Raw genomic sequence first — 12,959 nt, 5'->3', positions numbered from 1 at the left:
TCACCCAGCCACCCCATCCCTCCCACCCACCTCCACTCCAGCAACCCTCAGTTTGTTTCCTGAGGTTAAGAGTCTCTTATGGTTTGTCTCCCTCTCTGGTTTTGTCTTGTTTCATTTTCCCCTCCCTTCCCCTATGATCCTCTGTTTTGTTTCTCAGATTCCTCATATCAGTGAGATCATATGATAATTGTCTTTCTCTGATTGACTTATTTCACTTAACATAATACCTTCTAGTTCCATCCACGTCATTACAAATGGCAAGATTTCATTTTTTGGTTGGCTGCATAATATTCCATTGTGAATATATACCACATCTTTATCCATTCTCTGTTTTTTTTTCATTTTATTTTATTATGTTAGTCACCATACATTACATCATTGGTTTTTAAAAAATTTTGTTTATTTTTTAAATTAATTTTTTTTATTATGTTATGTTAGTCACCATACATTACATCATTATTTTTGATGTAGTGTTCCATGATTCATTGTTTGCATATAACACCCAGTGCTCCATGCAATATGTGCCCTCTTTAATACCCATCATCAGGCTAATCCATCCCCCCACCCCCACCCCAAAACCCTCAGTTTGTTTCTCAGAGTCCATCGTCTCTCATGGTTCGTCTTTCCCTCCAATTCTCCCTCTTCATTTTTCCCTTCCTACTATCTTCTTTTTCTTCTTTTTTTTTTTAACATATAATGTATTATTTGTTTCAGAGGTACAGGTCTGTGATTCATCAGCCTTGCACAATTCACAGCGCTCACCATAGCACATACCCTCCCCAATGTCCATCACCCAGCCACTCCATCCCTCCCACCCCCCACCACTCCAGCAACCCTGTTTGTTTCCTGAGATTAAGAGTCTCAGGTTTGTCTCCCTCTCTGTTTTCGTCTCGTTTCATTTTTTCCTCCCTTCCCCTATGATCCTCTGTCTTGTTTTCAAATTCCTCATATCAGTGAAATCATATGATACTTGTCTTTCTCTGATTGACTTATTTCGCTTAGCATAATACCCTCTAGTTCCAATCACGTCGTTGCAAATGGCAAGATTTCGTTTTTTGATGGCTGCATGATATTCCATTGTGTATATGTATACCACATCTCCTTTACCCATTCATCTGTTGATTGACATCTTGGCTCTTTCCATAGTTTGGGTATTGTGGACATTGCTGCTATAAACATTGGGGTGCATGTACCCCTTCGGATCACTACATTTGTATCTTTGGGGTAAATACCCAGTAGTGCAATTCCTGGGTCGTAGGGTAGCTCTATTTTCAACGTTTTGAGGAACCTTCATACTGTTTTCCAGAGTGGCTGCACCAGCTTGCATTCCCACCAACAGTGTAGGAGGGTTCCCCTTTCTCTGCATCCTCGCCAACATCTGTCGTTTCCTGACTTGTTAATTTTAGCCATTCTGGCTGGTGTGAGGTGGTATCTCATTGAGGTTTTGATTTATATTTCCATGATGCCGAGCGATGTTGAGTACATTTTCATGTGTCTGTTGGCCATTTGGATGTCTTCTTTGCAGAAATGTCTGTTCATGTCTTCTGCCCATTTCTTGATTGGATCATTTGTTCTTTGGGTGTTGAGTTTGATAAGTTCTTTATAGATTTTGGATACTAGCCCTTTATCTGATATGTCATTTGTAAATATCTTCTCCCATTCTGTCAGTTGTCTTTTGGTTTTGTCAACTGTTTCCTTTGCTGTGCAAAAGCTTTTTATCTTGATGAAGTCCCAATAGTTCATTTTTGCCCTGGCTTCCCTTGCCTTTGGCGATGTTCCTAGGAAGAAGTTGCTGCGGCTGAAGTCGAAGAGGTTGCTGCCTGTGTTCTCCTCAAGGATTTTGATAAATTCCTGTCGCACATTTAGGTTTTTCATCCATTTTAAGTCTGTTTTTGTGTGTGGTATAAGGAAATGGTCCAGTGTCATTCTTCTGCATGTGGCTGTCCAATTTTCCCAACACTGTTGAAGAGACTGTCTTTTTCCCATTGAACCTTCTTTCCTGCTTTGTCGAAGATGAGTTGACTGTAGAGTTGAGGATCCATTTCTGGGCTGTCTATTCTGTTCCATTGATCTGTGTGTCTGTTTTTGTGCCAGTACCATACTGTCTTGGTGATGACGTCCAGAATTGTGATGCCACCAGCTTTGCTTTTCTTTTTCAACATTCCTCTGGCTATTCGGGGTCTCTAATGGTTCCATAGAAATTTTAGGATTATTTGTTCCATTTCTTTGAAAAAAGTTCATGGTATTTTGATAGGGATTGCATTGAATGTGTAGATTGCTCTAGGTAGCATAGACATTTTCACAATATTTGTTCTTCCTTACTTTTTATTTTTTATCATGTTATTGACCCATTTGCACAAATTTGCAGTAAATTTTTAAATTCTGGGACAGTATTTTCTGATTTAAAAAATCCTGTTTTCCAAATTTATGTTTATTGAATTTTTCAGATTTATTCTTGGTCAATCTGTTATTGACTCTCGGAGGATTACATCTCTGATGTCACTGTAAGAGTGACTACACATTAGCTATCACAGTAATAACCTCTGTCTGAGATGTAATAGGGCTTAGTCACTGATGACATATAAATGTGTTTCTCTGTGTCCTTTTATTTTGGACATTTCTTATTATCCCTAAGCTGGCTCCAGGATATTTTGGTGTTGTCTTCAGTAACCCTAAAGAACACCGTCCTGCTCCCGCCCTTGAGCATCCAGGTCCCTGAAGAGTCCAAGGAGGGGAACAGCATACAGTCCAGGGTCCAAGTGTGGGTGTGTGTAGGGCACGGGCAGGTCAGATGAGCAGTGTAGTGGTTTAGCATTTGCCCTTGTCTGCGTACTAAAGTTACAGCAGTATCTTTTACTTATACAAAGAAATGCATTCTCCTGGGGACCTTGAAGCGCCTAGCCCTGTCATCTAGTTTTATTTCCATATGTTTAATAGAGGCATGACAGAGTGAAGGCTGCTGGCATCCTTCCCAGATCCCTTTCACCTGGTGCCTTCTGTGCCTCCCTCCGCCTGCCCTGTGCCGAGGCTGCACAGCTGCCTCCTTCCCTGGAGCACGGCCATGGGCTAACAGGGAGCTGAACAACCTCAGATAGTACCCCCTCTCCACTCCCACCCCTCCCAACTCAACACGGGCTTGGCTCTGTGGTGCAGTGTCCCCCACGGAGCTTCCCCAGGGCTCATCCAGGCTTCGGCTGAGACCACAAACTTGCCTGGTTGTGTTTCCCTTGTCCTCGCCTGCTTCCCTCACACCGTTTCTTCTGAGAGCGCTCCCTCAATAAGTCACTTGAACAAGAATCCCTGTCTCGGGTTCTGCCACTAGACTGGCCTCAGATATGTAGGGGCAGAGGGTTGTTTTTGCTGTAGGGACACAAGCTGGTGTGAGCAACAGGACCTGTGGCCAGTGGGGGAGGGTGTGCCAGTTCTCGGTGGCCCACATTCCACCTCAGCTGGCGGCTGCAGCATGGAAATCTCAGCCCAGGGCTGATCCTCCAATGTAGAGAAGCTAGAAATTCAGATTTTTTTTTTTTTTTTTTGAAATTCAGATTTTTATGGGAAATACTCCTCTTTTAAATGCTGACAACTTATTTCATTTAAAAAAGTTCTGTGTAGGCAAACAAAGTTGCTACCTGCCACCCTCATCCCAAACCACAGGCAAATCTACAGAGCCTCACAGACCACAACCTCAAAATATTCTTTCCTGAGAGGTTGCAGGCCCAGCAGGGGCTGTGTCTAGGAACTTAGGAAGGTGTTGCTATGTCTGGGGCTGGTGAGATTGCTCAGGGAGACCCCCTGACAAGGCAGAGGATAGATAGCCAGGCCTCAGAACATCTGGTGTGTTCTCTGAAGCAGGGGCAAGAAGTAGGTAAGGCAAACTGCTAACTTCCCACAGAATTTGGAAATACTTTAGCTTTAGAATTTGTGGTAAATTATTTTGTTAACAAAAGCTAAGATAAACAGTAAGACTTTTTTTTTTATTTTTTATTAACAGTAAGACTTAAGGGACCTGCTTCTCATTCCTGGTTTTGTTATTAATTATGAAGTTAGGTAAGCTGTTAGCCACTGATTCTCTGGGTTCCAAACTAGGGCATGGGTAGATCTACCCAGAAATGATTTAACAGTGAATTTTTGTTATTAAATATTGCCTTTTATTTATTATTTTTGTTAGTATTTGTGTCTTGTCCCTCTCTTTATTTTAAACTCTTTTCTATCATTTACTTTGATTTTTAGGTAGATTGCTTACAAAGACCATATAGTTGGACTTTTGTTGTTGCTGTTATGTCTTTGTTTCTTTATGTGTTCTCATTATTTCCTTATTCTTAATCTTTTAATGAGGATATTTAATTTATTCAAATTTATTATGACTACTGACAGTGTTTGGACCTTTTTTTGACATCTTATTTGGTATTTCATTGATTAGATTTATTTTGTTTTTTAAAATTTAAAATTTTTTTATTTTTTTAAAAGATTTATTTATTTGACAGACAGAGAGAGACACAGCGAGAGAGGGAACACAAGCAGGGGGAGTGGGAGAGGGGGAGAAGCAGGCTTCCCGCCGAGCAGGGAGCCTGATGTGGGGCTCGATCCCAGGACCCTGGGATCATGACCTGAGCCAAAGGCAGACACTTAACAACTGAGCCACACAGGTGCCCCTCTTTTTTTTTTTTAAGATTATATTTATTTATTTGACAGAGAGAAAGAGAGAGAGAGCACAAGCAGTTGGAGCGGCAGGCAGAGGGAGAGGGAGAAGCAGGCTCCCTGCCGAGTGGGGAGCCCGATGTGGGACTCAATCCCAGGACCCTGGGATCATGACCGAAGCCAAAGGCAGATGCTCAACCAACTGAGCCACCCAGGCGTCCCTAGATTTATTTCGTTTTCTTAACTTCACCTCCTTTTCCTCTCATGGTTAGGGGATTCAGTTCAGTGTCCTATATCTGATCTGGTGCTGCTAACCCTCATTTCTTAAAATACATTAAAATGTATATATTTTTTTAACTTTAATAATACCTATTCTCTAAAATCTTGTATCTTAACAAGGCAGGACCCCAGGACCACGACCCAAGCTGAAGGCAGATGCTCAACTGACTGAGCCACCCAGGCACACCATCTACTATATTCTTAAACCATACCAACCTTCTTCAAATTTCTCAAATTTGCTATAGTCTTTGGCACTTCTGTGTGTCTTTTTCTTTATGGAGTGCTAACCCATCCCCCCATCTCTGATAAATGCCTGTGCAATTGAAAGAGAGTGACTGGGGTGGTAATTATGTTTTAATTCCCCAGAACTCTTGCCCTCGGGTGGTTCTTCATAGTGGCATGTTTAATTGTGAGGACAGGATATTCTCTTGAATCTCTCTAGGATACTTAGAATTTTTAAAAGGTTTCCTTCTTTTTTTTTAAAAAAAATTATTTATTTTTAAAAAGATTATTTATTTTTATTTTTTTTAAAAAAGATTTTATTTATTTATTTTGAGAGAGAGAATGAGAGAGAGAAAGAGAGCATGAGAGGCGGGAGGGTCAGAGGGAGAAGCAGACTCCCCACTGAGCAGGGAGCCCGATGTGGGACTTGATCCCGGGACTCCAGGATCATGACCTGAGCCGAAGGCAGTCGCTTAACCAACTGAGCCACCCAGGCACCCAATTTATTTATTTATTTACTTGAGCGGGGGGTGGGGGGAGAGCGTGAGCACAAACGGTGGAGGGCAGAGGGAGAGGGACAAGCAGATTCCCTGCTAAGGAGGGAGCCCAATGTGGGGCTTGATCCCAGGACCCTGGGATCATGACATGAGCCGAAGGCAGACGCTTAACTGACTGAGCCACCCAGGCACCCCAAATTTATTTTTTTAAAGTAATCTCTACACCCAACATGGGACTCAAACTCATAATCTGGAGATCAGGAATTGCATACTTTTCCCACTGAGCCAGCCAGGCGCCCCTAGAAGATTTTTTTCTATCTTGGGAATTTACACTTGCAATGAATGGCACTCCCCAAAGCCAGATGCCTCTACTGGCAAGATGAGTTTTGCATTGTATCTCAAATTACTCATATCTAAATCAGTGTTGAATGTGTGGGTTTGGTTGTAGACCCTTGGTAACCAGCCTGAGCGCTCACTGGAAAGGAGGGTGGTGAAGAACATTTTTGGTTCTATCTTAGGGAGGTAAGACTTCTACTAATATCTAGAAATTTCCCATACTAGCAAGGGTGTCTAGAAGGTGCTAGATGGAAAAACATGATACCATCTACTACATATTACATATAATTTCCCTCTGTGGCAGAATAGTGCATGAAACATTTACATTTCTGTTGAATTTAATCTGACATGCTCTTTTATTTCCAGTGTCATTAAAAAAGAATTCCATTCAAACAAAAATTTAAAATTTATCGACCAAATATTTAGTCATTGATTCCATTTTTTGGTGACTCATTATTTCTCATTTAGATCATACAGTATTTTATCCCTTTTATTTAGGAAAAATTAATTGGAGTTTCTTTTTTGTGACTAAATATTATTTTTTAAAATGATGTATAATAACCCTCATATGCCAACTCACAAGTATATTTAAAATGTTTATTACTATATCATATCCTTGTATGGATATACTACAATCTATTCACTTTTCCTTGTTTTTAGACATTTGGATTTTTCGCAATTATTCTTTACTATAAATGACATAGCAAAAACATGAGTCAGTGTTCTGGGTTGCAAGAAACAGAGATGGACTTCGATGAAAAAAAAAACAACAAAATAAATGTATTGGGAGAGTTGGATAGCCCACAGACTTGGTGAGAAGTTTGACAGATATCAAGGTACCCAGAAACATGCCTTATAGAAACTCCCTAGAAACAGGCTGGTTAAGGGCTGCATCATAGCCACCAGACACCCCCACTAGATGATCACTGCTGCTACCCTGACTGCTGCCAACACTGGGTCCCCAAGGTTACTGCTGTCACCATTAATTACTGTCCCACTTCCCCTGCAGCTTTGTATCTCTCTCTTTCCCTCAAGAGTCAAAGTCCAGGGTGTTGACTTCTGCCTGGCTAATTCTAAGTCATTTGCTTGTCTTCTTGATGGCAGTGGGTGGGCAAAGAGGTGTCTGGTGGGGACCTGTCTCCTACGAAGGCTCATACAGTGTTTGGTTTCACTGAAACAGGAAGGGAGATTGGATGTTGGGGTCAGGGGGAGACATGTAATTATTGCTGCGTAAATTTTTACATGTATCTCTTCTGGTTACCGCCTAGGGATTGATTCCTGGTATTAGAGTCATGAAACCAATGTGTATGAAATTCTTAAACTTCCTTGCCCTCCATTCTTAGTGTTTTCATGATTCTTCTGTCCTTGTATTACACGTTTCTCTGGGTGGCCTCTTCCATTCCCATGGTTCAAGGGTTTGAGCCACTGTAGATATGTGGGTGAGTCCAAAATACTTATTTCCAATCTAGGTCTCTATCTTGAACTTCAGACAAATATATTTAACTACCTAACATAATCTGTGGATATCCTAGGGACATCTGTGAATATCAAAAGGTCCCAAACAGAATTTGTCATTTTCCTCCTTGAGCCCTATTATAGTATTCCCTCATTTGGTCAATATGACCACTATACCCCTAGTTCTCAAAGTCCAGATTTTGGTTTTTATCTTTGATCCTCACTCCTCCTTTCACTCTTCCATCAAATTATCTCCGGATTCTGCAAATTCTACTTCCTAAATATCTCTGGAATCTGTCCTGTGTTCTGTATTCCTTAGTTTAGGTGCTCATCACTTTAGTTCTAGATTATGGCTTTGGTTTCTCTTTTGTTTTAAAAAAAATATTTATTTGAGAGAGAGAGTGCACACATGTGCATGTGAGTGGGGGGAGGGGCAGAAGGAGAGAGAGAGAGCGAGAGAGAGAGAGAGAATCCTTCAGCTCGATCCCAGGACCCTGAGACCATGACCTGAGCCCAAATCAAGACTGGCTGCCCAACCGACCGAGCCACCCAGGTGCCTGGGCTTTTGCATCTTAACTGGGTTTGCTGCTTCCAGTCTTGCCCTCACTAGCTGCAGTTTTAAAAATTTATTTATTTTAGAGACAGAGAAAGAGAGAGAGCATGCATGTGTGCACAGTGGGAGGAGTAGAGGCAAGCGGGACAAGCAGATTCTGTGCTAAGCACAGAGCCCACATGGCACTCGATCCCACAACCCTGAGACCACGGCCTGAGCCGAAATCAAGAAAGAGTTGGATGATTAACCAACTGAGCCACCCAGGCGCCCCACCAGCTCCAGTTTTAAAATGCATAGACAATCATGTTTTTTCCTTGATTAAGATGTGATGAAGATTGGTTATTTCCTCCAGGAAGCCTTCTCCAACCACTTTGTCTCTCTGCTCCTTCCTGTCCACAAAGGTTAGTTGACCCTTCCTGGTCCCCATGGCACCTTGGGCTCACCAGCACTCTTCATACCTTGTTAAAATCTTTGCTGCAAAAAGACTGAGAACTCCTTGAGGGCAGAGCTTATGAGATTCATATTGAGTCACCAGTGCCCAGTGTAATGCCTATGCACAGTGGGTGCTCAGTATAAGATTTTTGAATGAATGTTATGAATGGGTTTTAACCCATTATGAAACAAGTGGTAGTTGAATAAGGAGTTAGATGACCAGTTAAACTTATGAAACCCAAACAACTGCATTTATAGACCCTATGTTACCTTTCAGGGACAAATCTTGGAAATACCATGTCCATTATAGGGTAAACATGATTTCTTCTTCAATGTATCACAAACCACTTTTTCAAAGTGGAGAAAGGAGAATGCTGTAAGAACTAGACTGTGAGGCCAAGAGATTTATTCCACAGAGGAAAAGACCTACAAAATATAGGATATACTTTATACAGATTTGGCAGATAATGAAACCATAAACTATTTAATTTTTTTCTTTCACTATCCTAATGTTAATTTCGTGGGTTTTTTTTTTTTTTTTTTTTTAGGTATTGTTTTGGTGTGTGTGTGTGTGATGAGCATTGATGTAGCAGTCTGAAAGGTGTATTTTGGAAAACCAGCATGGGAATGACCTGGTGACCCTTGTTTCCTCTTAGGGCCATCAGTCTGGCTGGCTGGTCCCAGGAGAAGGTTACACACTTGCGATCACCCAGCACCAGCAGCTTGCTGAAATTGACTCAAAGCTCCAAGAACTTTCTGCAGCCTCACCAACAACTTCCAGCTTTTCTCCAAGACTTGAAAACCAGAGTGATCAGGTAGATTTAATTTAAGAGCATACAGACTGTTCAGGTTTGTGTGCTAAAGCTAGTTCACAGAATTTGACAATCTGCTTGTTAACTAAAGAGTTTCTTCCCAAATGTTTTTTCCATGACTACAAATGCAGTGATAGTAATAGTGAAGTATGTGTATTGTGTGTATTTTTCTTTGCTGACTTCACTTCCTCTTCATGTTTCTTTCAGTTGGTAATTTGCTGGGAGGGGTCACTTAGGAAATATTTATTTTCATGTTATGTCTTTCTGATTTAAGCTAATTCTTGATCATGATCAGGAGACAGGATGGGGAAGAAAACTGGTTAAAGCACTCTTTTGTCCTGTGAGAGCCTTATTTCTCTTCATTTCTCTGGGGTTCTAGGTAACAGCAATGGCAACTGCTTGTCCCTTACACTGCCAGATTCTTCTTTTAATTTAACAGTGAAGCTCATTACGTTGATGGCTTCTCTCTTATGAGGATTTTGAAATGAATGTGTTTCCTCTCTTGCTAGCTCTCTCAAATATTTTTTTACAATTTTCTGTCTAGAAAAACAGAAGAGTAATGGCAGCTTTGTAAAAGTAAAATTCTGTTTTTCTCCCCTCAGTGCTTCATGAGATCTAGCTTGGGGTCGGGTAGTAGTTTTCACCCAAAGAGAAAATGGCTGGTCTTTTGTTATTCTACCTCTACCAGTTTTGTAGGCATTTTACCAAATCAATTTCTGTACAGTCTTAGATGCATGTGACTTTTTTGGTCCTAAAAAAGATTTAAAAATAAATGTTCTATAGGTAATAATTCTGCTTTATAGCGAGTCTCGAAGCCATCGATTGAAGGTTGGGGATCTGGCTTTGGGCCATTTGAAACTGCTTCAAGGGAAAAGAGGAGTGTTAAGATGTTCCAAAGAAAGTTTGGTCACTGGCAGAACCTTCATGGAGCCGTGCTGGCTTCCTTAGCTTATGTTCGCAAGGGCCAGGCACAGCTGCTTCTGAGCCCTTTATACAGCAAGGGTGGTGGTAGTGGAAACCACTCATTTCTGGATAGGGATAAGAGTTCTTGGAAAACAGAATCAGAATCTCTGGCCCCACCCAAATGTACCCCAGGACTTTGACACTAGTTATGCCACTCGTTTATTTACGTTACTGGGTGTCATTTCCCAAAAGCAGGAATCCAGGATGGGGAAATAAAATTGTTCAGGGATACTCTTTGTTCTTTTTGTGTTACAACTGATTTTGTTGTTGTTATTGTTAATTGGATTTCAAGGGTGGTTGAGATCTCAAAGCTGAGTAATGATCCTATAGATAGAAAATACCTTTTTCATAGCAGTCAAATGTTATTCTTTAAGGGGAGACTGAGAATTTAGAGATTTGTTTAGCCGTTAGGGCTTAACTAAAGTGACTGTGGTAAGATTCTGTCATTGTCATTTAAATCACATTTTCAGAGTTCACATTTATAGTTCAGAAAAATATTTAAAAAATACTAAAAGGGAAAACCAGTATAGTACTTGATTGTCACATACTGAGATTATATGTTTTTATGTGAAACAACATATGGTTAGAGAGAAAAGAGAAAACTGCATTTTGGGACTCCCACTGGATGCAGAAACAGAAATGTAACATCATAGTTGATGAAAAGAATTAATTAATGGTTCTTGCATGCAAAAAAAAAAATGTCTTTTGAGCTTTTGTTCAATTTCCCCTTGGCATTTCCTCATTTCTAACTAAAACCAGCATTGCACACTGAATTTTCAAGCCAGAAATGCTAACATGGCAAATTATTTTGCAGATATTATTTTTGGATTGGAATCCTTTTTGGATAAATATACTGAAAAGTATCTTGGTTCAACCTTGCGTATCTGTGCAGTTGATGAATGGGCTCCAATCTGTTGCTGAACCACAAATATTCGTAGTGCATATTCACATTATTTTTATTTTTAACCCTTCTGCAAACCATTAACTCATCAGTAATTTTTCCTCCATGCTCCTTATGAAAGAATGTCTTTCAAGTGGAATATGAATTTCTGTTTTTCAGCAGTTGATTCTGCAGTATTAATCAAGCGCTCACTGTGTAGGAATTGTAGGGCACTGACAGACAAGGCAGGTGAATGTAGAACTGTGGAGTCAAAAAGCCTCACTTCGAGTTCTGACTCCTCCATTGACTAGCTCTGAGGCCTCGGGCATTAATTAGAAGCACCCAGAACCCTAGTTTCCTTGTCTATACAGTAATAATAATACCATTCTTTAGGGCTCTTTTAAAGGGTGTTTGAGTTGATTTGTGTAAAGTGCTAAGCACCGTGTCTGACACAAAACTCAACCAATGATGTTACTATAATAATAATGTGACTTAAGGAACACCTTTCCTTTCCTTTTATACACATGTGGTACAAGATGAAATAGGTGAGCACAATAGAAAGCTATAGAAGCAAAGTGCTGTGGTGCTTCCAGGGAGAGAGAAAGCACATCCAGAAGGAATATCAAGAAAGTCCAGTTCCACAAGAGAGGGACCAGAGGAGGGTGAGGAACTAGTGAATGAGGCAGAAGGGGCCAGAGGCGCAGAGAAGAGCGCCATTATACAGCACGAGGTTGAGAATTGGTGGCCTGCAGGGCAAATATGATTCACACATGGGTTTCCTTTAGCCCACATAGGGCTTACAATTTTTTTTTTAGCTGACATTTCAGAATTGGGTGAATTCCTATAAATGTCTACATTTCTAGTTTTTCTTGGGAAAGTAGAGAATCTGGCAACCTGAAACCTGAATCCTTGCTTGGCAAATTACAGGATTGCTCTGAGTAGCAACTGCTGCTTTCTGTGGAGCACAGATTCTCCCATTTGCCACAGTATTCATGACTCCATATCGTATTGCAGGCCCCGAGGCCTCCTGCATGCATTTGGGTCACTTACCCAGTCCCTGCGCAGGCTGTCAAAACATCGTTGAATGCCTGCTTGTTTTGTGGGAGATGCTGTGGTGGCTGACATCAAGTGTCAGATTGGCATGTGGCTTCATTTCCAACCTTTAAGCAGCTTGTAGCATCCTGGAGGATAGTTGTGGAGTGACCATACGGTGAAAGAAGTATCACAATATGGAAACCGATCTTAGGAAAGTATAGAAAGGGTGTACTGGCGGGGAAGGGCACAGAGAAAGGAAAGGTTATTTGCTGAAGGCATGATATTTAAAAAATTCCTTTGGAGATTTTGTTTTGTTTTGTTTTTATTTTGGTCAAGAAAACAGTTTCCCAAACAAGTTGAAACGTGTAGACTTTCTGACTTAATGGACTATGGCAATTATAAGGGGCTAAGCGGGTAGGCGCGTGAGCCTAGGATGATAAACGTACTCGAGTCAGAATAATTTGAGAGGCTCCAGAGATGTGACTCAGGGATTAAGGAAGTTGTTGTGAAAGGAGCAGTTAAGAAATCTTTTTTTCCTTTTGGGCTTGCTGATTAGGATACTCTCAGAGGATACCTTGGCCTGGCTCTTTAGTTTATGGCAATATTTTAAAAGCAGAATTTGGCTTTTATGTATCTGATTTCCTTAGTGTAAGACAAAGCATGTGGTCACATTCAGAAGGAAGAATGGCTTATTACTACTATTGCTATAATGTGAATAATATCACATGGGTGCCGTTTTTACATCTGGTTTTTATTTTCATTTCATCTTAGCAAAAGAGAACTAATTGAAGCAATTTTTTTCTTAAGATCTGTGGTTTAACTGTGCATACCTTTGCATATCCATCCCCTAACCCTCC

General features: G+C 40.8%; 1 protein-coding gene across 6 annotated transcripts in view; it reads left to right on the top strand.

The window, feature by feature from the left end:
- Window positions 1-12,959, top strand: part of FSIP1 (fibrous sheath interacting protein 1) — a 206,058-nt gene that overhangs the window by 48,540 nt on the left and 144,559 nt on the right. For all 6 annotated transcript variants that reach the window (XM_073876777.1, XM_025883541.2, XM_073876779.1 and 3 more), the window contains one exon: window positions 9,069-9,227. In XM_073876777.1, the coding sequence (XP_073732878.1) occupies window positions 9,069-9,227 (159 nt within the window). The remainder of the gene's footprint in view (window positions 1-9,068; window positions 9,228-12,959) is intronic.

Source organism: Callorhinus ursinus, unplaced genomic scaffold, assembly GCF_003265705.2.
Source record: "Callorhinus ursinus isolate GAN/ISIS: 27379988/994484 unplaced genomic scaffold, GSC_fseal_2.0 scaffold25, whole genome shotgun sequence".
Lineage (NCBI taxonomy): Eukaryota > Metazoa > Chordata > Mammalia > Carnivora > Otariidae > Callorhinus > Callorhinus ursinus.
This window is presented reverse-complemented; position numbering and strand designations above follow the sequence as displayed.